Source organism: Pangasianodon hypophthalmus, chromosome 4 (genome assembly GCF_027358585.1).
Source record: "Pangasianodon hypophthalmus isolate fPanHyp1 chromosome 4, fPanHyp1.pri, whole genome shotgun sequence".
Lineage (NCBI taxonomy): Eukaryota > Metazoa > Chordata > Actinopteri > Siluriformes > Pangasiidae > Pangasianodon > Pangasianodon hypophthalmus.
Window position 1 is genome coordinate 10,302,009 of NC_069713.1, and position 26,642 is coordinate 10,328,650.

General features: G+C 38.3%; 1 protein-coding gene, 4 non-coding genes and 1 pseudogene across 6 annotated transcripts; 1 reads left to right on the forward strand and 5 right to left on the reverse strand.

Annotated features, from left to right (window-relative positions):
* Positions 1-1,164: 1,164 nt before the first annotated feature.
* LOC128318232 (small nucleolar RNA U3) lies at positions 1,165-1,377 on the reverse strand. The gene has a single exon (XR_008301708.1). It is a non-coding gene; the product is annotated as a small nucleolar RNA U3 (small nucleolar RNA).
* Positions 1,378-1,989: 612 nt separating this feature from the next.
* Positions 1,990-2,196, reverse strand: LOC128318235 (small nucleolar RNA U3). Its single transcript, XR_008301712.1, has one exon. It is a non-coding gene; the product is annotated as a small nucleolar RNA U3 (small nucleolar RNA).
* A 1,254-nt stretch (positions 2,197-3,450) lies between these two features.
* LOC113540715 (small nucleolar RNA U3) lies at positions 3,451-3,663 on the reverse strand. Its single transcript, XR_003404089.3, has one exon. It is a non-coding gene; the product is annotated as a small nucleolar RNA U3 (small nucleolar RNA).
* A 286-nt stretch (positions 3,664-3,949) lies between these two features.
* On the reverse strand, positions 3,950-4,156 carry LOC113540706 (small nucleolar RNA U3). The gene has a single exon (XR_003404080.3). It is a non-coding gene; the product is annotated as a small nucleolar RNA U3 (small nucleolar RNA).
* A 1,170-nt stretch (positions 4,157-5,326) lies between these two features.
* Positions 5,327-5,430, reverse strand: LOC128318246 (uncharacterized; annotated as a pseudogene).
* A 5,497-nt stretch (positions 5,431-10,927) lies between these two features.
* sf3b2 (splicing factor 3b, subunit 2) lies at positions 10,928-25,013 on the forward strand. Of its 2 annotated transcripts, none has more exons than XM_026937201.3 (22): positions 10,928-11,113; positions 11,583-11,629; positions 12,767-12,826; positions 13,000-13,188; positions 13,602-13,664; positions 13,858-13,987; positions 14,996-15,096; positions 15,321-15,429; positions 15,519-15,607; positions 16,702-16,899; positions 17,083-17,202; positions 17,296-17,376; positions 17,506-17,733; positions 19,012-19,161; positions 19,324-19,413; positions 19,998-20,105; positions 20,561-20,668; positions 21,360-21,502; positions 21,591-21,692; positions 22,707-22,806; positions 23,405-23,617; positions 24,784-25,013. In XM_026937201.3, exons 1-22 carry the CDS (start codon positions 11,008-11,010, stop codon positions 24,853-24,855), a joined length of 2,607 nt encoding a protein of 868 aa, XP_026793002.2. In that variant the 5' UTR covers positions 10,928-11,007; the 3' UTR covers positions 24,856-25,013. The 2 variants fall into 2 exon arrangements, with proteins under 2 accessions (XP_026793002.2, XP_026793001.2); XM_026937200.3 differs by having other exon boundaries at positions 10,930-11,113; positions 15,516-15,607.
* The last annotated feature ends 1,629 nt before the right edge of the window (positions 25,014-26,642 follow it).

Here is a 26,642-nt window from a genome sequence, read left to right on the forward strand (position 1 = left end):
AAATCAACAGCTATCCACATAGACTATTCTAAAAACAAAAACTATACTTACTATGTTTAACTGCATGTTAAGTGCATGCAACATCATACATGTGGGCTTGAAGTCACACACAGAACATCAACGAAATACATCACACTTTTTTTTGATAATACCCATATCATAATACATAAAACTACAAAAAACATTTACAGCACAACTTTGAACCAGCTACTGCAAAAATAAGTGAACACTTCAGCCATCTAACATTTAACTGTATCTATAGCTATCACTCTGATCATACACTCTTCCTCACTACAAGAAACAAAAAACATTCACCAACAATTAAAACTCTTCAAAAGCTACCAGCTTCAAACCAGTTGATTCACAGAAGAACACATCAGACCTCACAATTATGGTAAGAGAGACACAAAAAAATTTCTTAACTATATTTCTTAACCCAGTACTATAGAAACAAATGCTGAAAGCATAGATTTACTCTCACAGTAATGAATGAACTCATCATGCTTTGCACCCACAGGGCTGAGTTACTGCTGCAGTTAAAGGATCCTGCAGTTCCTCGATCAGACGCCAGGTAGAAGAACATACACAGCTTTAGGACCGTTAGTTGAAGAAGTAGCAACTTTTTTTTTAGGTCATTACATGGGTGAGAGAGAGAGAGAGAGAAAAGTGAAAGTAATTTGAAGATGCATTTAATGCAGCAGTTTTGCATATTTGCATGTTTTAAAACCCCTCAGACTCTCCACCCTCCCACCCAAAAACCCAAAAACTCCTTCAGTCTTAAACTGATTTCAATCCATAGATCCATATGAAAGGCCGTGATCCAGTTTAAAGAGTCTTTCCTCTTGCTGATGTCCATTTTCTGAGTCAGACAAATCTTGCGTTATCAGGAAGTAGCTTGAGGGTGATGCATTTGTTTGACCTTTTGTTGGTGTGTGTGTGCTGTGGTGTACAGGTCCTCAGGCTGTTGGTGTGAGCTTTCTGAAGTGATTTTTCTCATGATACATTTGTTCACATATATGAACACACTCACACATTTTTAATATTTCTTATAGCTGGTTAACACATTACACTAAAAATCAATCTTCTGCTTAGAAAACATTACCAGCTTAAAACATGCAATAAGAGTATAGATAGTATAGCTCTATTGTTAACAACTTACTTAAAAACACTCTGATCATGTGCTCTTCCTCTCACACTTTCTAAAAAGTGAAAAACATTCAACAATGACTAAAGCTCATGAAAGAATCATCAGCATCAAACGGATACATACTCAGAAGAGCACATCAGACCTCATCATTGTGATTAGAGAGACACAACACCTTCAAATCACATTTCCTAGTTAGACCCTACAGAAATGATCCCTGAAAGTATAGTCTTAACATCACACTTCCTCAGACAGTCGAGCACTTCAAAAATCACACAGATCCTGAAGATGGTAGATTTTAGACTCGAGATTTTACACACACTTCCTTTTAATGCAAAGTAATTTCACTTTACAGGTTCTATTACACCAAAAGCCTCACATGATTTTCAATTGTGAATAATCATGACTCTTGTGAAGTTTACACATGTGGCTTGTAGGGATTTCATGTTGTTTTACATGAAGTGCATGTTTTTATTCTCATATGTAAAACTTTCACTCACACTATTTAGTCACAATAACCACTCAGATCATGCACTCTCCCTCTCTATAAAAAATAGAGAACATTCATCAATGGTTAATACACATAACACACTCTACACACAAAAACAACACTTACTATGTTTAACTGCATGCTAAGAAGCTGATTTTATTTCTCACACACAGCTTCTCATTTTCAAGTGATCTTAATCACATATCATACTTGTAGACTTGAGTTTACTCACAGAACACATACACACACTATCATGACACTACATAGAAAAAAAGACACACATACAACATAAAAACAACTAACAACATTCAAAACAAAACCACTTCCAGTATTTGGGCAAGCTTTAGCCATAATTACCACTCAGATCATGCACTCTTCCTCTCTATAAAAAATAGAGAACATTCATCAAAGGTTAGAGCTCATGAAAGAATCATTAGCTAAAACCTGATTCATGTTCAGAAGAGTGCATCAAAACTCATCATTGTGGTTAGAGAGACACAACACTTTCAAATCACATTTCCTAGTTAGACACTATAGAAATGATCCCTGAAAGTACAATCTTAACTTTTGAACTCCTCAGACAGTAAACGACCCAAAATAACACACACATCCTGAAGACGGTAGATTTTCAGATTCTACACATAACACACACTAAAATCAACAGCTATCCACATAGACTATTCTAAAAACAAAATCTATACTTACTATGTTTAACTGCATGTTAAGTGCATGTAACATCATACATGTGGGCTTGAAGTCACACACAGAAGATCAATGAAATACATCACACTTTTTTTTTGATAATACCCATATCAAAATACATAAAACTACAAAAAACATTTACAGCACAACTTTGAACCAGCTACTGCAAAAATAAGTGAACACTTCAGCCATCTAACATTTAACTGTATCTATAGCTATCACTCTGATCATACACTCTTCCTCACTACAAGAAACAAAAAACATTCACCAACAATTAAAACTCATGAAAAAGCTACCAGCTTCAAACCAGTTCATTCACAGAAGAACACATCAGACCTCACAATTATGGTAAGAGAGACACAAAAAATTTTTATTAACTATATTTCTTAACCCAGTACTATAGAAACAAATAGATTTACTCTCACAGTAATGAATGAACATTCCCATCATGCTTTGCACCCACAGGGCTGAGTTACTGCTGCAGTTAAAGGATCCTGCAGTTCCTCGATCAGACGCCAGGTAGAAGAACATACACAGCTTTAGGACCGTTAGTTGAAGAAGTAGCAACTTTTTTTTAGGTCATCACATGGGTGAGAGAGAGAGAGATAGAAAAAGTGAAAGTAATTTGAAGATGCATTTAATGCAGCAGTTTTGCATATTTACATGTTTTAAAACCCCTCAGACTCTCCACCCTCCCACCCAAAAACCCAAAAAAACTCCTTCAGTCTTAAACTGATTTCAATCCATAGATCCATATGAAAGGCCGTGATCCAGTTTAAAGAGTCTTTCCTCTTGCTGATGTCCATTTTCTGAGTCAGACAAATCTTGCGTTATCAGGAAGTAGCTTGAGGGTGATGCATTTGTTTGACCTTTTGTTGGTGTGTGTGTGCTGTGGTGTACAGGTCCTCAGGCTGTTGGTGCGAGCTTTCTGAAGTGATTTTTCTCATGATACATTTGTTCACATATATGAACACACTCACACATTTTTAATATTTCTTATAGCTGGTTAACACATTATACTAAAAATCAATCTTCTGCTTAGAAAATATTACCAGCTTAAAACATGCAATAAGAGTATAGATAGTATAGTTCTATTGGCAACAACTTACTTAAAAACACTCTGATCATGTGCTCTTCCTCTCACACTTTCTAAAACGTGAAGAACATTCAACAATGACTAAAGCTCATGAAAGAATCATCAGCATCAAACGGATACATAGTCAGAAGAGCACATCAGACCTCATCATTGTGATTAGAGAGACACAACACCTTCAAATCACATTTCCTAGTTAGACCCTACAGAAATGATCCCTGAAAGTATAGTCTTAACATCACACTTCCTCAGACAGTCGAGCACTTCAAATATCACACAGATCCTGAAGATGGTAGATTTTAGACTCGAGATTTTACACACACACTTCCTTTTAATGCAAAGTAATTTCACTTTACAGGTTCTATTACACCAAAAGCATCACAGGATTTTCAATTGTGAATAATCATGACTCTTGTTAAGTTTACACATGTGGCTTGTAGGGATATCATGTTGTTTTACATGAAGAGCATGTTTTTATTATCATATGTAAAACTTTTACTCACACTATTTAGTCATAATAACCACTCAGATCATGCACTCTCCCTCTCTATAAAAAATAGAGAACATTCATCAAAGATTAAAGCTCATGAAAGAATCATTAGCCAAAACCTGATTCATGTTCAGAAGAGTGCATCAAAACTCATCATTGTGGTTAGAGAGACACAACACTTTCAAATCACATTTCCTAGTTAGACACTATAGAAATGATCCCTGAAAGTATAGTCTTAACTTTTGAATTCCTCAGACAGTAAACGACCCAAAATAACACACAGATCCTGAAGACGGTAGATTTTCAGTTTCTACACATAACACACACTAAAATCAACAGCTATCCACATAGACTATTCTAAAAACAAAAACTATACTTACTATGTTTAACTGCATGTTAAGGGCATGTAACATCATACATGTGGGCTTGAAGTTACACACAGAACATCAATGAAATACATCACACTTTTTTTTTAATACTCCTATCCAAATGCATAAAACTACAAACAGCATTTACAGCACAACTTCAAACCAGCTATTGCAAAAATAAGTGAACACTTCAACCTATCACTCTGATCATGCACTCTTCCTTACTAAAAGAATTCATGAACAGATCAACACATCAGACCTCATAAGTATGGTAAGAGAGACACAACACTTCCTCATACAAAAAAAAACCTTCAGCATCCTGTACTACATAAACATCAAATATCACACAGATCCTGAAAATGGTAGATTTTAGATTCTACTTAAATACGTAAATACTACGCTTAAGTATTATTTTGTAAGATTTACTTAGGTCGAGTCTTACTGAAAGTCAATACTTGTACTTTTACTCGACTACACTGTAACATTAAACATAATTGTAAAAACATCATTTTACACCTTGCAGTTTCATTTAGACCTAAATAAAATGCTCACGTGAACAATTTACACATGAATCCGTTGATATCCAGCTCAGTAAGGCCAATTGTGGGGTCAAGAAGCTGCACACACACACCACACACACACACACTTCCTTTTAAAGCAAAGTAATTTCACTTTTATTATACTGGTTCTATTACACCAGAAGCATCACATGAACTTCACATATGAATAATTAATTAAACTAAAAAGCACACCCATGTTTGCCACTTACTACTTAAAACAGCCCCAAATAAAAACATTACAGAATTAAAACAGTTGTTAAGGACTGTATATAAGTAGTATAAAATTTCACAGATAAACTTCATACATGTGGGAATTTAATGTTCTTTCTCACATGATCAGTTCATTTTGATGTGACCTTAGTCATCTGTCATACTTACAGAGTTGAACTCACAGAGCATAAATGAAATGCACTCCTACACTACTTCAATACTACATGAACAAAAAAAAGCAAAAAAGCACAAAATAAAAAGGTTTTCATTTCACTGAAAGAAATCCCTCTGATCATACATTCCAAGACATAACACTTTCAAAACACATTTTCCAGTTAAACACTATAGAAATGATCTCTGAAAGTATTGTCTTAAGTTTTTCCACCGCCTCAGACAGTCGTGCACTTCACATAACACACAGATCCTGAAGATGGTAGATTTTAGATTCTACACAACCCACAAAAATGAAAGCTATCCACACAGACTATCCTAAAAACAAAAATGACTTGAACTAAAACTTTCAAAATACATTTCCTACTTACAAAAAATAGAAATAGAAATAATAGAAATCACTAAACATTCATAACCCTTTGTGAATCTGGCATCAATTTTAAGCTTGGATTGGCTTACACAACATTTTCACACAACCTTACTCAAAGATTGATGAATGAGGCCCAATGACCTAATCACAATAACCTCATCACTCAGGATATCAGACTGCATATGAGCTTTAAACCTCACCGCTCACTCTCATTAAGGCCCAAAGAGAACATTTACTCACAGAGCATCACAGGGAGTGGATTGAGCTCCATCCCGGACAGCAGATTTCATCATAATGATTATAAAACAATGTCTGTGTTACTTCATAAATTATCCGATCATATCAGCAGTTCATGTCAAGTCAAGTCAAGTGGCTTTATTTTCATTTCAACCACATACAGCTAGTCCAGTACGCAGTGAAACGAAACAGTGTTCCTCCTGGACCGCGGTGCTACATAAACAACCAGCACAAGACAGTACAATAAATAGTAAAACAGGACAATAGGCACAGTAAGAGACAGGAGCGCCGATCAGTACACAGTTCTAGAGTAGAAGTGTCAGATATAACAGGTAGTGCAAAAGAATAACAAAAAAATAAAGAAATGCTTATTAGAAAGATACGTTTATACCATATATGGACATAGCAGTTATTGGGGTAGCAGCCAATTATTATTTCTGTGCTGACATGCTTCCTTTCGTAGACTACCGCAATCACAAAAACAGTAGACAGAAGATGTTGTTGTTCCTCTTTTTCAGCTCTCCCCACAGCAGATCATTGGTCCACGTATTTGATTTGGCACAGTTTTTACACCAGATGCCCTTCCTAACACGACCCTCCCCAAATCTATCCCGGCTTGGGATCAGCACTGAGAGCACACTGTTGCATGCAACCCCAGTGACTAGGGTTGGTTCCTTGGCAGGGAATTGAACCCAGGCCACAGTAGTGAGAGCGCTGTGTCCTAACCCCTAGTTCTGCAAGGATCCTGAAGGGCTGAAGACATTATCAGATATAATGTACACACACCACAAAGGACTGTATAAAATATAAAGATATTCCAGACGACAAAAAATGATGCTTACAAAACCTACTAAACCTTATTTACAGACATTTATTTCTGAGTTTAAACCCTGTGTTTCTGTAGAAAAAACTCTTTTTTTTCCCTAAGATTTTTTTTATGCCTCCACCACTAGGGAGTAGAAGCATTACGTTTTTGGGTTGTTTCCAAGATTCTTGTTAGTGCAATATCTCAAGAACGAGTGGTTAAATGTTTGTAGGATTTATAACGAAACATCATTGTAACCAGCAGATGAACTGATTAGATTTTGGAATTGATCCAATCAGGGTCAAGGTCACAGCAAGGTCAAATACTCTATATAGCCAAAAGTCTGTGGACACCTGACCATCGCACCCATATGCGCTTGTTGAACTTCCCTTTCCAAAGTTGATCCCTCCTTTGCTGCTATAATAAGCTCCACTCTTCTGGGAAGGCTTTCCACTAGATTTTGGAGCATGGCTTTGGGGATTTGTGTTCATTCAGCCACAAGAGCATTAGTGAGGTCAGGCACTGATGTTAGGTGAGAAGGTCTGTGGAGCAGTCAGCGTTCCACTTCATCCCAAAAATGTTGTCATGGAGCTCGCTTTGTGCACAGGGGCATTGTCATGCTGGAACACGTTTGGGACACTTAGTACAAGTGAAGGGAAATTTTAATGTTACAGCATACGAAGACATTCTAGACAATTGTGTGCTTCAAACTTTATGGGAACATTTTGGAGAAGACCTACATATGGGTGTGATGCTCACCACCATTTATTCCACTACTTGAAAAAAGTGATGAGAGGGACTTGCTTTATCACTCAAATGTGCTCTGGTTGTGCCTGGGCAAGGTGTGTTGTTGTGTATGGTATCTGAGCTTCGTGGAAACAGTTCTTGGAAGGCCCACATATGGGTGTGATGTCCACAATTTTTTCCTTCCTGCCTGAAGTATATTTTAATGGTATTTGTTGGCATACAAATTAGCAACAAGAAGAACTAGAGTTGCTTTTTTTCTCTGTAATTTCTGACCCAGCAAAGTGCTGGTTGATCACATCGACTCTCTGCTAGGTTTTATCTCAATGCTATTTTTAGACCCTGACCTGTTTTACTAGCAGGATACTTTTCCAGTTTATGTTGTCATTTTAATATTTGTGAAGCTTCCTAGTCTCTGTGTAAATGAAATGTAAATGCCAAAGTCAATATCAATAAATATGTTTGAATGATGTCTGTCTATATCTATCTGTCTATCTCAGCAGGGTTGCTGGGGTTCTTAAATAAAGAGTGTCCATGTCCTTGCCATATATCTACCTTGTTGGTGCATCCTGTAGAGACTCATTTTTTATGCACAGCACAGTCTGTTATTCATCATCATACAGTGATCCTTCATCAGCTTTTCTGACCAGCTCTTATCTGATTTTTGATTTGTGGATTTGTAGTCTGTTTCTCTAAGATGAATTTGCCGTCTACAGCTGACGGTAAAATTCGAGTATTAAGTGTTCGAGTTAACTGTTCAGTTCTTTATTTGCCTTCAGGAAGCAAAAAATTAACTTTTTGTCATTGATAATACAAAAATAAATAAATAAAAACAAAACACTATTTTGCGTGCCATTTATTTTTTTCTTGATCAAAACCACTTGAACACACACCAAGTCGTAATTCCCACCTCTGAACTCATACACACTCCTGAGGAGGACTTGGCAGTGATATCCCTGGCTCCAATACGGTCTCCAATCTTTGCCTTCTGTCATTATAAAGTATCAAAATTACTAATGAAGCAATCCAGTTTCCCAATTTTTTACATTTCTATTCAGATTTGAAAATCAGTAAAACATTCCAGGTACTAAAGCAGAATTTGCTGCTGTAATTGACGCTCTTTCCTAACAGAGTTAATATACTTTTGCATACAGTGTATGAGTTATTTTGAACTGTCTCAAAATTGGATGCACAAAAAGCATTTAAAAATGTGTGTGCATGTGGAACATTGGTGCAAATACAGCAAAGGATGCAGATTGGGTAATCGCAGTTGTAGTTACAACTCAGGAACTCTGTTCTGTGAGCTCTTTCTTTTTAAATTCATGTCACTAATAAGGGGGCACAGTGGCTTAGTGGTTACCTCACACCTCTGGGGTTAGCGGCTCAAACCCCACCTTTGCACCTTGTGCATGGAGTTTGCATGTCCTCCACTTTGGAGGTTTCCTCCAGGTACTCTGGTTTCCTCCTCCAGCCCAAAGACTTGAATTGTAGGCTTTCCTAATTGCCAATAATGAAAATTCACAGTGGCCAACAATATGAACATGACACCTTCAAAAGACAGTAAGATTAAAGGAAATCTTAAAACTTCTTGTCATTGATGATACCAAAAAATAAATTTAAAAAAGAATTTTTTCACGTCACCCTTTTTTTTCTGACTAAAACAACTTAAACACATCATTTGGTAAGCACAACCTCTGAACTCATAGCCTGTAGGAAACATTACATTTGAATAAAAAATAACATGCTAACAGTTAAGCTGTATCTAGTAAGAGTTAGTAAGAAAGTTCTAGGAATTAAATTCTAGTTGGTTTACTGAAATGTCAAAAGCACCTGTAAAACACACTATAAGAGAATAGGTTTTATTAAGTGGAGAATTTTAGGAGATATGTGGGTTGAATAGTCATTTCAAAATCTGTTTCTGATATTTCAGTATGTTTATCACTAAATTCTGTATAACTCAGATATTCTGCATATGAATGTATCAGCTCAAAAACAAAATCTAATTCCCAGGGAGGACTTTTCATTTTTTTTTTTTTTTAATTATGCCGGTAAGAGCACAATAACACAATATCTACAAGTCAGGAGAACAGAGGGAAAGAATAAATAAATTAAAAGTACTTGAAGTAGATAAAGTCATTCACAGACACTAATATAAGTCCCAACTGATCCCCAAGTCTTTGTACAAAGCAAGTTCTTATTGCTTTTAACTTTTCTGATTGTGCAATAGACTCAAAATAACTTTAAAGCTCACTCTGAAGACCAGAAAGAGAGGATTGCACTCTGAGAAGTTACATTTATGAATATGGTACTTCGCTAATAAAAATATAAGAGTTATAAAGAAAAAGGTGCCATTTCTTTTTTCATATTCCAGAAAACCAAAAATGACATTTCTCTAATTCTAAGTAAAAACAGAATTGGGATTCTAATAAATTCAGGAATGTCAGACCAGAATCTCTGAGTGTGGGTCCAGCGCCAGTTTCTGGTTTATCCAAACAAAAAGACAATTTTTGTTGATATCTTCTTTAAGTATTTTAAGAGAGACCTTGTCAGGGTAAAACCTATGAATTAGTTTATATGTTCCTTCTTTCACTTTATTAGTTATAAGAAATTTGTGTGATAAGGACTGTTCCTTCTTCCAAGGAATATCATCTACAATTCCATTCTAGTATGAAATCACATAAGGCATGGAGGCAATTATTCCTGAAAAAAAAAATTTATTTTCTTGTTATTTTTTTTTTTATTTAGAAGAAAGACACTCTTTACCTATAAGTGATGCACAGATATCCACAGATGGAAAAGAAAGAGTCAGAGGACAAAACTCCCTGTAGTACTGCATCAGCTGCAATGACAAACTCTTTTGGAGTTACAGGAATTTCATGTTTTAATTAAAAAAAACTCAGAATAGTTACAGATTGATCCATTTTGATTGCACAGTTGAGCTAAAAAAAAAAAAAAAGAATACAATTTCTAAACCAACTGTCAAAGAAAAGCGATTTGTTTTTCTATAACAAGTCCTTATTATTCCAGATGGGATATGAGTGAGGTGTGAAATCATGCTAAAAAATGACAGAGCAGGCCAATAGCGTTTGTTTATGAAAAGGGGATAATTTGACAGGGATTTTCATAATGTTGTAATTCCAATAATTAATTAATTAATTAATTAATGACCACCTAGATTTGAGAAAATGTGGTTAGGGATGAGATTCCATATAGAAGTGTAATTATTAATAAAATTATTTGAATGTGTTGAAATCATGAAGGTTCAATCTGTTCATTATTACAGATTTTCTAACAAAATGAGTTTTTTTAATACAAAGTAAGTATCCTATCTTTTTTTTTTTTTTTTTTTTCTTAAGTAATGGTGTCAGCATTGCAGGAGATAGCTGCACATGTTAGTCCTGACAGACCCTCTGCTCTGAGACAGGGATCTACTCTTTAATGAGAGATCTCTAAAGCCATGACTGCAGCCTTTTCTGTGTATTTTCAGTCACTGGCTTGGAGGACTTTTATTTGTGTGCGCGCGTTCACGTTGATTGGACGTATGCGGAAGTTCCCATGAGCCTCTGCGCCAGATTTGTGTTGTGTGCGGAGCGGTGTGTGTGTGAGGGAGAGAAAAAGTAAAGATGGCGGCTGATGGAGTCCCGGGCGCAGAGTCTACCCCGGACCTGAACTCATGGAGCGTCCCCGAGTTACAGGCCAAGATGGCGGAGATTGGAGCGCCGGTCATGGGTGAGAAAAACGAGCTAATGTGAATAAAACTCCCGAGTTAGTGCACCGGTTAGCTAGCTCTGCTAACTCCAAGCAGCACCGCATCTCTTAGCGTTAGCATTAGAATTAGCATTAGCGGTAGCGTTAGCATTGGCTTTAACTAACAAAAACAGCTGCAGTTTGGTGCTACTTCATAACTTGTGTTTTGTTACATGATGCTTTGGCTCCATTTGCGTTTTATTCCGTGCGTCGTGTATTGAAGGCACTGCTTCAGTAATAATGAGGTGTGAAGCTGGTGGTAATGAATGAGGCTGTCCGCCATGTTTGTGTTGTGTGTAAAGCAAAAGGGGAAAAAAAGCTAACGCTGAGCTCCACAGCTCCTGAAAATGTCCTGAAAAGCTCCTCAATTTCCTTCTAATATATTCATTTCTACTGCTTTTTTTTTCTTTTAATGTGTAAATGCTGAAAGTCTGCTCTGTTCTTTCTTTAGGCCCAAGAGAAGAGTTAATAGACAGACTGAAATCCTACATGATGCAGGTAAGCCCACTTCCCACCTTATATCTATCTATCTATATATGCGGAATATATATATATATATATATATATATATATATATATATATATATATATATATATATATATATATATATAGCGCCTATATAACTGTAAATATAAGGTGTGTGTGTGTGAGGAACTAACTTCAGAGGATAACAAACTTCATGTCAGCACTTAAAAATTTTACAATTTATTTCATACATTTTAAGTCACAGTATGTCATATGCATGAAATGTATGGCAAAATTAACTTTTTGTCATTGATAATACAAAAAAAGACTATTTTGTGTGACGTTTATTATTTTTTTTCTGATCAAAACTACTTGAACACACATCAAGTCGTAATTCCCACCTCTGAACTCATACACACTCCTGAGGAGGACTTGGCAGTGATATGCCTGGCTCCAGTATGGTCTCCAATCTTTTCCTTCTGTCATTATAAAGTATCAAATTTACTAATTATTAAGCAATCCAGTTTCCCAATTTTTTATATCTTTATTCAGATTTGAAAATCAGTCAAATATTCCAGTTACTAAAGCAGAATTTGCTGCTGTAATTGATGCAGTTTCCTCACAGAGTTAATATACGTTTCATTTCAAGTCAGATTATAACGGTTCTTATGCATGTCTGGTGGAAAAGTATGAAACGTAGAGGCACTCTTTTCTCAACCTGAATCATTTTAGGGAAGCGGATGACGATTCAGTTGTAGTAATATACAGAGTGTCCCAAAAGTTAGGAACCAAAGAAAGTGCCAAGAAGCATTATCTCTACACTTTCATCCAATGATAATGCCACTTTTCACCTGTATGGAAAAAAATAAGTGTAAATAAATCACAAAAAAAAAAATCGCATATTTGTAGTTTAGCTCCTGTTGGGTTCGGACGGTCTTTGGATGTTTCCTTACTGTCAGCACTATCGCACTGAGCATAAGGGAACTGTGTTCTTAGTTTCTGTTGAAATTGGTTCTTGTAAAATATATTCTGGGTTTTCGTGCTGCCAAGGCACAAGGCACAGTGGCTTGAGTTTAAAACTGTGCACCTACAAGACAATGTAAAAGTCGTGTGTGTCTTGATTTCACCGATTACAAGCTTTAGCTTCAGGTTGTGATTTGTCTCCTCAGACGGGTGTGATGTTGACTAAACCCAACTTGCCGGGTGGAGAGGACAAGCCCATGACCACGGTAAGAGATCTCTGTTCAGGTCATTGTAAGGCAGCTAAGAGATGATAAGCGAATGCCGCTTTGCTTAACACAGTGTTGGAGTGGTGGTGCATTAGGGTTTTTTTTTTGTGTGTGTTATGGTGTCCAAGCAGCAGTAATTTTTGTGTTTCATGCAAATTCTCTCCCTGTGTCAGATGCCAGGTCTGCCTCCCATGCCGCCGATGCCTTCCATGCCTCTGCCCCCGGGCATGGGTGTGCTGCAGGCCATGAGCATGATGGGAGGACCACCTCCACCTGGCATACGCATGAGCATGGAGCCGCCGGGTGTGTCCTCTGGCATGGGTCAGGACGACCCGCAGAAGATGGCCCAGAGGGCCAGCCAGGTAAGAGAGTGTGACTGGTAGGCGGTGCTTAAATAGATTTCAAGGATCTGATATGGAATATCAGGAATGGACAATTCATTAATTTGTCCTTAGAGGTGGGCAGTGTGTCAGAAAACTATCCTGTACGTAAAACATGAAGACATTTTTACGATGCATGAAAAGTAACAGTATTTAGATTTAACCAAGTGACAGCAAAATGTAGTTAAACTAAGAATAAATTTTAGCATCTAAACCGCTGCTCCTTGCTACAAGAAACAGTGTTGGTTACAAACTGTGATATCTAGGAAATGCATATAGTGATGTAATTTATCTCGATATTGTCTATTTAAGATATTGTTTCCTTCTTATGACCCGTGTTATTTAGATTACTGCTGATGAAAGTGAAATGGATTAACATCTGTGTTGTGTTTCAGGGGGATTCCAGAGTGATGGAGGAACAGCTAAAAGAGCAGGAGCTTCTCGAGCAACAGAAGAGAGTAAGAGATCAGAGCCTAAGGCACTGCATGAACACTATTATCACTGCACTTATGTACACAGAGTTTAGTTTGGTTCTTTCCGAAACATAGCTGCAATGTGATTATATGTGAGTTAATTTAATAATGTTCAGCGACTTTCATTCCTAGTTTTGCTCCTGTTTCAGCACTAAGCTTCCCCCTTGTTTGTCTCCAGGCTGCACAGCTGCTGGAGCACGAGAGGCAGCAGGAGCTGGTCAAGCTGCAGCAGACGGGACCACCAGGCACCCGGGCTCCAGAACCAGGACCTGCACCCAACCTGCTGCCCCCCATTCCTCCACTCAGAGGTTACTGTCTGTTCCTCCACTCCACACTGAGATCAGATTTATAACTGCTTTTAACTGCATTGTTGCGCATTACCTAGGCAAGATGGCTGCCGGGCATATCCTGTGTTTATTCAGGTCATCGATTGTGTATGTTGGGGAAAATTTATTCTACAATGTAGTTGAAATGTACCAGTATGATGTAGAGCCATGTCTCAAATCATAACAGTGTTCTATTTTATGCAGCTTTCCTTTTTAACACTAACCCATTTCTCAGTTACTGTTAGTGTTGATATGATTCGGTTCGAGCCCCATCCAGTGATTCAGTTAAATGTTGAGTTTAACAGTATTGAGTGGAGCAGTGACCTCTGAAACGAGCTACTTACGCCAGCATTACCTGTTTCATCTTTCATTAATATTAGCCCTTGCTGACTTTGCAGTGTAGCCAAGTCTTTGTGCCGATAGTGTGTTCCATTGCAGTGTTGCACATGGCAGTGCTTTTGTGGAGATTTCCTGATGAGCTTTTATTAGAGATGAACGCTCGGCTTAGGACTTGGGGATGCGTCGCGCACATCTCTCACGCTTGCGCGCCGTCATGAACAGAGGAGTGTACGTCTATTGCCATGTGCATCTTTATTTGACAGCAACCATTTTCCTTTTCAATTCAATCCAGATCTACTCTGATAAATCAACGTAGCCATATAGGCATGTAGACCACTGGATAGATTTTTCCCTGTTAGAATTCATTGTGTCTTTGTACCCCTACATGCCAAGCTTCTAAATTTGTCGATTTTTGCAGATGGACAAAAAGTGTGTCATGCATGTTCAGAAAATGTGTGCTGGGGATACTGAACTGAAGCTATAAATTTCATTTTTGTTGAAACATGTTTGATTTCATCTGTTTCAGGACTTAATTTGTTTATCCCCAGTTTGCACTGTGTGATTTTGTGTGCAGTAATAAGGCTTAGTCTGTGACGGTATTTTTCATTTCTTAATCTTCATTCTTCACTATCTCAACACTTCCTTTTGTAGCCTTGACAACCAGTGGTCCGCCCCCTCCAGGCGTTTCCATGGTATCACAGGCGAGTCAGAGGCAGAGAGTACCACCTCCACCTGGAGAGGACGTGAGAGAGGTATGAACTGCTCTTTCACACGTTATGGGTGTTCTGTATCTGCTTGGGTACAGAACATTGACGCTGGCCAGTGCAGTGCAGTGCATTATGGGATTTCATGAGTGCACTGGTTCTTCTCCATTAAACTTTTGGAAATGACTAGAATATAGCAGACCTTAATGGCCTTAATGTAGTGTACTTTCTTATTCTGTGCTGATATTTTATCTCTTGTGTTGTGTGAGCAGTTGTGGCAGAGTGATGATGTGGGAATCGGGCCGAAGATCCCTCAGGCTCTGGAGAAGATCCTGCAGCTGAAGGAGATCAGACAGGAGCAGCTCACTGCCGCTCCTACAGGTCAGAATGCAGTGAACGCTCTGAGCCTAGCAAACTGTGCTGCAGAAAACAAAAAGGTTAACACTCAGTGTGTGTTGTGTTCTCAGAAGAGGAGGACGATGACACGGCCGACATGGAGATGAACAGCTCTCGTCCATACTCAGACGATGAAGAAGAAAGCACTCTCTCTAAAAAGGATGTGAGTTTTACAGACAGCCTTGTTTCACTTTGTGTGGTCAGTAGAGAGGTTTATTGTATATGTTAAGAAAAGGAAATGTTGTGTTGTTCAGTGCTGCACTGCTAATTAGTCGATAAAGTAATTAAGCTAGTTTAAAGTTACTTTATTTAAAAAGCGAGAGGAGAATAAAACTTGCGATTGGAGATGGTAATTAAACTAATAGCTTTGTTAATTCTGCTGAAAGAAATGTAAGTCAGCTGATTGAATTACTGCCACAGACAGACTTGTAAACTCACTTAGAACGTTAAAAAGATGAGGAACGAGATCTGATTGGAGTAGGAAGAGTAGAACTAAGGAATAAAACGCAACGTGTTAGAGGAAGATATAAGAGGAAAATCACACAAACCAGAGTTACTGATACCACCCTGAAGCTGATTATTTTCCAATAGCATCCCAATGTGTTTTTTTTTTTTTCTTTTTTTTAAATTAATTAAACAAAACATGACACTTTTTATTCATTTATAGTTACATTGAATGTTGTGGAACATCCATAACAAATATAAATACTCATTCCTTCAAAACTCTTTTTTTTTTCTCTTTTGAATTTAATAAGACAAAAAATGCAGCTTGTCATTTTATATATTAAAAAAAAAAACAAAGATCCTACTGCCCTGTCAGCTTTATCTCTGACTGTTACAAAGCGCTAACACTGGAGACTCCTTCCAAAAACTTCACCATATCAACAATTACACTCTTGTTTAAAAATCTGGAAGGTTTGCCATGGTCTTTGTGTCAGGTGTTACTATAGAAACAATAGAGTATCAAAAGGAGCGCTTTAATTATAAACCTTGAGGTCAGAACTACTGTCAGAGCTGCTGTTGTAGAAAATTAATCAACTCCTTCTGACAAATCTGATTTGACAATTCAACAAGGCTATGATAGTGAGAGTAATAGAAAAACTCAGTTCTGTTAATATTCAAGATACGACAAGGATTGGAGTCTTATAAGTCTATCAGAAATTTGTTAATGTGAGTTATTGTAATGCTGATTTCAAATCATAACATAGCAGGAGTTTAAAAGGGAGGTGACCTTTAAAACTTCAATGTGACCTCCAGAAAAGCCGCAGACGCAGGAACCGGAGGAAGAAGAAGAAGAGGAATCAAGAGAAGAATGAGCAAGTGGAGGCGAGAAAGAACGAGGCTGAGAAGGACAAAGAGAAAGATCCTGAAGTGGAGATCGAGTACGTGACAGAGGAGCCAGAGATCTACGACCCCAATTACATTTTCTTCAAGAGGATCTTCGAAGCGTTTAAGGTGAGTCTTGCAATGTGTCTTGCTGAGTTAAAGGGGTGCATCCTAATATTGAAATTGAAATCAAAACTCCTTGAAAACCCAGAGCTGTATGTTGTGCTCAAATGTGAGAAGAGCATAGAAGCTCTCCTGACTGCTAAGACGTGTTATTGCCAGGTTTATATGGATTTCTATTCTGTCCCCCAGTTGACAGATGAGGTGAAGAAAGAGAAGGAGAAGGAGCCAGAGAAGACCGAGAAGCAGGAAATCACCTCGTATAAGAAGAAATTTTTAGAGGAAAAGAAAGACAGCGACGACAGTGACGAGGTGACGTGTCCATGTGCCTGGAACACTCGAGTCTATTCAGCTTTGTTTAGTGTATTCTATATTAAGTATCTCCACCTCTTTCTGTTCCCACAGGAAATCAAACCGGATGTGCCAAAACTCTCCAAGAAGAAGCTGAGAAGGATGAACAGGCTGACTGTAGCTGAGCTCAAACAGGTTTCTCACAAAAACTCACCCTTACACACATAGATATGTGTAGAAATATAATGCCCGAAAATCTCGCATTTTCCATTTTCCGTAACTACGATGTGCAAGCGTTGGTCATGGTTTCCTCTCGTTCGCAAGCTGGTGGCACGTCCGGACGTGGTGGAGATGCATGACGTGACGGCACAGGAGCCCAAGCTGCTGGTGCATCTGAAGGCCACGAGGAACACTGTACCCGTGCCTCGCCACTGGTGCTTCAAGAGGAAGTACCTGCAGGGTAAGAGGGGTATCGAGAAACCGCCTTTCGAGCTGCCCGAGTTCATCAAACGCACCGGCATCCAGGAGATGAGAGAAGCCCTGCAGGAGAAGGTGAACCACTCAGTTACCTGTGTGCAGCTACTGTATATTCAAAGTTATCTTTACTGTCATTATGTGTATTTAATAACAAAATGATATAGTGAGCTGTTCACTGCTACGACACACACATCACAAACGTACAAAGTAGCAACTTAATAAACATAGTGAGGGTTTAAAAAAAATAACACTGTTAGTGTATCTTTGGAAAACAAAATTCAGTAGTGTAGCACTGTGTTTTTATTTATTATTGTTGGATTGTGTGGTTTCTGGGCTACATTTATGTATATTATATTTTCTAAGCAGCCCACATTTTTCCATCAGTTTGAGACCTGAACTATTGCATCATCAGATGGAGGTGTTGTTACACTCTACTAATGCATGACTAATGCCACTAATGAGCAGCTTTGAGAACAATTTAATCCATCTAGTTAGAATTATACATAGAATAAAGGCATTGTTGTGGATAATGATTATGTTCAGAACAGGTATGTGTTTTTATTGCTTTAGTTGTTTTAGTGTGTTCAGTTGTTTTTAAGCGTTGAGCTGTTAAAAAGCTCCTGTTTAATTTGTTGTAGTTGGCAGTAAAATGCTGGTTTCTTTCTTGAAGCATTGATTTATTGTCATGGTATTACATTTTTTTTTAATCTCGACAATTTAAAAAAAAAAAAAAAAAAACCTGTCCACATGGTTTAAAAGTTGGTGTCAAGGCAACAAAATGACACTTTTGGTGAGAGACAACAGAAATTTGGTGTGATTTTGACATGAAACTTTGTCATGAATCTAAATATTTGGTGGCACCAGAGTTGAAAAATGGCTATGAGAGGCCTGGAGGTTTGGACCCGTTTCTTCTTGTCACTAGTGCCAGACTATAACCACCGTGAACTATTACAGTGCAAATATACTGCATTTTCACTGGACATGATTGTTGTCATAATCTTTGTCTCAAATGGAAAATCCTAACGGTTCAAAATTATTTATGTTGGTATTGCACCATGTGGGTGCCTTGCATTAAGTTCTGAAAATGTGCACAAGCGATACTCTGAACCGCTGCAGGATACACATGGAGGCCATCTTTCACACACACGCGTAGTTAAAAGCAAGTAAAAATCAGCCGTTACTTTCCTTCAGTTGTAATTACATGCTGTTGAAACCAATACAGAATAACATCCACCACTGTGCTTTTGAACAAAATATGCAGGAAAGTTTATGTTCGGTACATCAGTACGTTGCACCATTATTGTAAATTAGTTGTAACAAGTAGTAAAGGCTAAATGTCTCTCCTTTCAACAGGAGGATGCTAAAACTATGAAGACCAAAATGCGGGAGAAAGTCCGCCCAAAGATGGGCAAGATTGACATTGACTACCAGAAGCTCCATGATGCCTTCTTCAAGTGGCAGATCAAGCCGAAGCTCACCATCCATGGAGACCTGTACTACGAGGTAATATACTAGCTTGTCTCATGTTTAACTGTTTGAGTAGCACTGGCCTTTCTCTGAGAAGTATTTTCAGAGGAAATATATAGTATATTTCTCTCTCTCTCTCTCTCTCTCTCGTAAATGCATTATGTGACTCATGGTTCTGCTTTTCCCTCTGTCTCTCAGGGTAAGGAGTTTGAGACACGGCTGAAAGAGAAGAAGCCTGGAGATCTGTCTGATGAGCTGAGGATTGCGCTGGGCATGCCCACTGGCCCTGTGAGTTCTTCATCATGTTTATCTAGTTTGCACAGTGTGTTAAAATTCCCTGTGTGCCTGTTAAGGAAATTCTTAACAAACAATATCTATTTACTGTGAAATTAAAATACATTCGTACCTAAGAGAAGGTGATGGCACATAAAGCAGCGAACTGTTAGGGGAAATAAATAGAACCATACAATGATTTTGTGGGTTTTTGTACACCAAGGCCTTTCCCCATTTTTAGATAGTTTCTCATACTTTAACCACAGATAGTAAAAGGTTTAGCTTAAATATGATTGAGTGCAGTTATCCAGATGAAATGTTACAGCTAGCCAGTGAATGAATGTTGAGATTGGGTTTGGTGCCATTATTTGTTTAGGGAGAAGGAAAAAAAGAGTGGCTTCCATCTCTGCTGTACTCATCCTTTTGAATACTTTAGTGCATTTTATCCAGCAGAGGGTGCTGTAAATGTGGAGTAGTGATTGTTCTGCTGTTTAAAACCCTAAAGTGTTTTTATGTGCATGTTTCTTCCCCTGATGAAATACATTTCTGGCACAGCTTTGTTGTGAAATAACAATATGTTTCTCTTTCTTTCTCTGCAGAACTCACATAAAGTTCCTCCTCCGTGGCTTATTGCCATGCAGAGGTACGGTCCTCCCCCTTCCTACCCCAATCTCAAGATCCCCGGCCTCAATGCCCCCATTCCCGAGGTTAGTCTGGGGCAACTGCATCCAAACACCACTAGCTCCATGAAAGAAAAACGTTCTCTGCTGTCATGGTTTCTGTAGACCACGAGTTCCCAGTCCTGGTCCTGGAGTACCTCCTGACTTGCACATTTACATTTGTTCACTTGCGTCAATTAATCATCTAATTCACAACCCGTTGTCGTGGCACAAGTCAAAACACTGAAATGTGCAGGATATGGGGTACTCCGGGACCCTGAAACCTAGGATTGTGCAAATACACAATTGAGTAGAGTACTTGTGGGAATTTAAGACAAAAATGTCCTGAGGTGTAGGATGTTGAGCAAGGAAATGCTTGTATGAGGTATTAAGTTAACAGGCTTAGCTATCTGTATACCAGGTTTTAAAGTGTGTTAAAAACAGAATATTTTATAAATCTGGTAGCTCAAGTAGCAGTGTGTTAAAATACCTTTTTCACACAGAACTGCTCGTTTGGTTATCATGCTGGAGGATGGGGTAAACCTCCCGTAGATGAGACAGGAAAACCTCTTTACGGCGACGTGTTCGGAACCAACGCTGTAGACTTCCAGGTAACAAGCACGCTCACACACACATGCACATCAGAACTTCCATTCTAACTGCTTAAAACACTTAAGTGTTTGAGCGCATTTAAATATTAATTAGCTCCTAATTACTTCCACAGACAGCCGGCATTAGCAGTAGCATTAATTACGCATGTTGCATTCATCTTTATATTGCATAAACATTTCAATTTCTTAAGCAAAGACATTCATTAGCAGACAGAATAATGTTCTTAATGTTTCTGATTTGATCCCATAGTAATGTTTTGTTCTTATTTAGCTAGGTTTTAGATTTCTTACTCTACACAAGATACTTGTAAAAATCCAGCAGCTTTAAGTCTTCAACACACAGAAGCACCTCTAACATGCAGTTAGAATTCCCAAATTAACTACATGTGCTCTTTATTCACTGCATGTGCTCACTACATAAGAGTGTAAGAGAGTAAATATAACATTACATACTATATGAGATTTAGCCACTAAAACATGGCTCTAATTTGTTCATTTTCAACATTTTATTTCAAAATTTATACATATGTGAAAATACGGCATTCCATTAGGTGCATGTATTTACAGCAAGCAACACAGAATTTTATAAAAATTCTAATAGTATTTGAATTAAGATTAAAAAAAAAAACTAAAGCCGTTAAAGAGCATGCTCATTTTAAACAGCAAAGTAAAAATATAAATATCTGAACAGGCCAAAGCGGAAGAGGAAGAAGTGGACCGAACCCCGTGGGGTGAGCTCGAACCGTCAGATGAAGAGTCTTCAGAAGAAGAGGAAGAGGAGGAGAGTGACGAGGACAAACCAGACGAGTCCGGTTTCTTCACACCTGCCGACAGGTAGCGCTACTTTGCACCACAGAGATCGTGATCATGTTGTAATGAGATGTGAAGACTAGTCTGATCTGTCTGTCTGTCTGTGTCTCAGCGGCTTAATCACTCCCGGTGGCTTCTCTTCGGTTCCCGCTGGCATGGAGACTCCAGAACTGATTGAGCTCAGGAAGAAGAAGATTGAAGAGGCGATGGATGGGTGAGTGTGTGAATGTGTGTGTGAGAAAGAGGAATCAAAGGGGGATGTGTGTGATGTGGTCAAATGAGCCCAAAGTTGTTGGAATGTTGTATTTATTAATATTTTTTTTTTAACTATTACATTGTGAGTTAAACCCTAGGAGCCCATGATCTGTGATGGCTTACCGTTCAGGTTCATGTTGGTACCTGGTATGAATAACTGGTGATTTTCCAGTGTATCTGTGTATTTTGTCAGTATTTTTCCCTTTAGATAAATTGAGTATGGCTAGTCTTGTGTAAAACATCTTTACCAATCACAAGGCTGATGTCACTTGTTCCCTTACATAACTTTTTTTTTTCTCTTTTAAATCAAAATTCAGTTCAATTAAATTTTATCTGTGTAGAGTGTATAACAATTGACATTGGCACAAAGCAGCTTTACAGAAATATATGAGTTCAGAAGATATTTTAAATTTATAAATTTGTCCCTAATGAGCAAACCAGAGGCGACAGTGGCAAGGAAAAGCTCTGAGACCTGATGTGTTTCCCCCTCAGTGTGGTTTGTTTAGACAGCAATCACACTGGTGTAGACCCAAAAAAAAAAAAAATTTCAGCTGTATACTTGCCACAAACTGTTTTTTTTGTTTGTTTGTTTTGTTTGTTTTTTTGCTTTTACATTAGTTTAATTAATTAAACCAAACCAAGTAGCAGACAAACCAAAAGTATCCATTTAGCTGAAATAATGGATGTGTGAGTGCCCTGAGATAGTCGATTAAGACTGCTCATTAGAATATTTGGCCCCGCCCATACAGCCATACTGTACTCTGAAAAGTCTGTTCATTAAATTCAGCTATTGATTTATTTTTGTTTGTTTACATCCTCCAAATTCAAGCTTTAAGGATGAAACATTTTTAATATGCCCTGTATTCCCTAGGAAAGATTTTCTACATTGTACGTTGTGGTGTTGTAACTCTGTGTGTGTGTGTGTGTGTGTGTGTGTGTGTGTGTGTGTGTGTGTGTGTGTGTGCGTGAACAGAAATGAAACTCCTCAGCTGTACACAGTGCTGCCAGAGAGGCGAACAGGCCCTGTGGGAGCAGCCATGATGGCGTCCACACACATCTACGACATGTCTGCGGTGAGTGTGTACGCATGTGTATATGTGAGACTAAAGGTCTCCGGATAAACGGATGTGCACAGAGATCATTACACTTAAGATGTACAAAGTGCTGAATGTAATATTAGGAATATTTTACGCAATAAGGCAACTGTTTCTGAAGCCAAATTAAAAGAATATTTGCAGTTCTCATTAACACATCATTAGCTGTCTCTTTAAACCAGACCACTGCAGGCTGTGATTTATAAAAGCACATGACGGAGAGGAGTTGTATGAGGCTGGGAATGTCAGTTTACTCTGTTTGATCGGCTGCCTAAATTGTGCAGACTTTAGTCTGGGCTTTAGTCATCAGAAGGGAGCAGTAATTCTCTCTGTTATGCCATGCCGTAATCTCGCCTCCTGCTCATCTGTGAGCGGAACTCCATTAAATAGAAATCAGACTCCAGCCTTCTAGATTGGCCTTGTTTACACTGTAAATGATGGGGGCGATTAATGAGTGCAGTAGTGTGTCAGTGTGCATACTAATAAACCTATTTTTAAACACTTTCCACCCACATCTTCTCTGCTTCTATTTCACTTGCTATCTCTCACTCATTTCTCTCTCTCTCTCTCTCTTTAGGCGGGGGCAGCGCGGAAGGTGGCCGGGGTGGCCGGGGTGTCGGGGTTGGGCGGAGACTCTCAGGGCGTGGAGGTGGCTCTGGCCCCAGAGGAGCTGGAGCTGGACCCAATGGCCATGACGCAGAAGTACGAGGAGCACGTGCGCGAGCAGCAGGCTCAGGTGGAGAAGGAGGACTTCAGCGACATGGTGGCTGAGCACGCCGCCAAACAGAAGGTACCGCTACAACTTCGCATTCTCACACTCTTACACGCACCTCAGTTTTTATCCAGAAATGTGTGCAATGAAGTATGGATTTGCATCAGATAATTTGTATTACCTTTAATATAAAACAAAAAAAAATAACTAAAAACAAATTATGACTATATATAGAGCAATGCGATTTCGAAGCCGCATGCTCTGCCTCAAATTTTTACTATCCAGGTCTCAATTTGCGTCATCATGTTCAGTGATTTATTTAATAGCAACCTAATTTGTCAAACATGAACAAACTTTAACCAAAAATTTCAGTGATTATATTTCTACTTACATATTTTTAATTTTGTCAGTGTATAGAGTCTGCTTCAGCCAAATATATGTTTAAAAGTATGACAAAACATAGAAAACATTTGAATAAAAACTACAGAACAATGAAATATTAAAAAAATAAAGGAAAATAAAACAAACTGACAAGATATCTAAAAATAATAATAATAATAATAATAAATAAAATCCTAATACAAACTAATTTTAAGTATTTAAAGTAATTTTCAAACACTCAAAACTGTAATATTACTTTACAATCTATAAATAAATTTTTTTCTTTTTTTAAAAAATCGCATGAACCATTCAACCTACAGTACACTTCAAACCTGATGACGCAAGTCTCAATTTGCGTCATCGTGTCCAGTGATTTATTTAATAGCAGCTTAATTTGACAACATGAAGAAACTTTAACCAAAAATATTAGCTTGATTAGCTTTCTGGCTAGTGTAGCATGCAGGTTCTGTTACCATGGCAACCTCTATGATCACCAAGTGAGCCTGTATGTAATTTCCCCCTAATCAGTTTCTTACTGCGGTACTGAGAAATTCTTTTTGACTTTAGCACTTTGTTAACAAATCTGACTATTTATAACCAGATATTCAAGATGTGTTAATCATTTAAAATCACGTTTTTATTTCAGGCTTGTTATGAATATTAACCTGAAATACTCATATTTAAACGTAACTAAAGTGCAAAGTCTATTCTTGTCAAATTCATCCACAGGAGAGGTTTCAAGCTTATGCAGATTTTTACTGATGGAATATAAAGTGTTTGTCTGACTTGTGTGTGGTGCAGGATTGTAAACGTTACTCACTTCTTCCTTCTTTTTCACTGCTCTCTCTGTGTGCATCCGGCAGCAAAAGAAGAGGAAAGGCCAACCACAGGACACTCGCGCCGGAGCCAAGAAATACAAAGAGTTCAAGTTTTAAAGAGGAGACGAGCGTGAGACCACAGATAATCATACCGTCTGTTTTTCCTTTTAGCGTCAGCTCTGTAGAAATAAAGGCGTCTATCTGTAAGCTGATGACAAGCGATTTTTCACGTTTCACTGTCTTTTGTAAATAAAATATAAACCCATGCCATTTTATTTGTGTGTTATTCATGATGTTTCTGCATCGACAGATGGTTTAAAGATTCACAGATGATTCTTTTATAAATAGTTGTTTCTCTTTAGAGCTTTGTAAATGCAATAGCCATCTGGGTCAGAATATAAAATCTACACTGCAGGATAGTCTCAGCCTCTAACAAGCAACAAGTCACTTGTAGTTTGTCGCTTGAGGGCGCACCCTGTCCAGTGTTATGGTTTTTTTGTTTGTTTGTTCATTCAGTTCGGATGAGAAGTGGCAGCAGTGAAAATAGAAGTCCTTCTAAAGCCAACTAGTTAAACACTAATTAAATAACGCACTAATCGGTGAAATTAGTTGTTTGATTTGTATATTGTGTGATCAGCTTCGTACTAGCTTTGTAAGCAAAGCAAGCTAACTGTACAAGCTATGTATCTTTGTTTTTCTTCGTAGTGTCTTTATACACATTTATAGATAGGCCATGTGTGAGAGGATAAGATGAAATCATGGTTGTAAGCTTTTCTTCCATTTTTGAGCATCAGACAGTAAATGAGAGCTAACGCTGACTAGGAACTGAAGAAACCTCAGACTCCACGCATCATAAGATTAGTCCGAGGAATCATTATAGCCAGTTGTTTGGTTTTGTCGCTTTACAAAGAGAGAATCTCAGTTCAAATGTCATGCTGTCACTTTGTCACTCGCAGCTCAATGTCTCACACAGGTATAGAAAATAAACCATTGTTTGTTGCTGTGTCGCTTGCTAGTGTGACCGTGGGGTCAGGCGCTACTCTTGGGTGGTCATAACCATCAGCTTTCCATGTTCAGCTTAAGCCTTGATATTGATGCGTGTACATGCACAGGTTATCAGCCTGATAAAGATTTAGTTAACGGAGTAACAAAAAACAAGTTTTTAACATTATTCAGGATTTTTATTGAAGCAGTTGGTAGTAAGTTAGTCTTGCAAGTCTGACTCCCAGTGGAGCATCTGAGGCTGAGACTTGCGATATTTTTCTCCCAAAAACAAACAGTCCATCACTGAACGTTTGTAATATCAAGTAGCAGCTTTCTGTGAAACTCTTGCTGTGATCTGGTGTGCAAGAACACTCGAGAACCAGGAATGGAGAACGCTGTATTAGTGTGGATGTTGTGCCCCTGGCTGCAGTCACATGATTTTGCCAGTAGAGGGTGCAATGACTTGCTGTAAATGTGAGTCACCTGACGTCTGGGGTTCAGCTTGACCTACTTAACTGCTTTCACTAGAGCTGACTCGGTCACCCACACACACACAGCCTTACTTAAGTACACATTCACTTCCATGCTCACGCACACACACTTAACCTCTGGCCATGTATACGCGCACAGTGTCAGTAAGTCCCCTGGCTCTTAGCTGGACAGGATCCATTATGCAGCTTTCTGTAGCAGTGCAGGACTTCAGCTCTAGTTTGTTCGTCATTGATCGAGTTAAGTGGCTGCAGCCATTTTTAGGCGCAGTTGTCAGAGCACACTTTCTCTTCTCTTTTTATTTGCTCCATGCAACATACAGAGTGCCTAATGGCAGCGATTCAGGTTCATAAAACAGGAATTAATACTCTGTCCATTTAGTCCCATTTAAGGAGAAGATCAAACGTAGTAAATGTGTTGATGAATGTGCT

Bases quoted from the DNA above. Each gene is read 5' to 3' on its own strand.
- sf3b2 (XM_026937200.3), top strand. From the start codon at position 11,008: ATGGCGGCTGATGGAGTCCCGGGCGCAGAGTCTACCCCGGACCTGAAC. The intron at 16,900-17,082 runs GTGAGTCTTGCA...TCTGTCCCCCAG, and splicing joins GGATCTTCGAAGCGTTTAAG to TTGACAGATGAGGTGAAGAA. The intron at 20,669-21,359 runs GTAACAAGCACG...ATATCTGAACAG, and splicing joins CCAACGCTGTAGACTTCCAG to GCCAAAGCGGAAGAGGAAGA.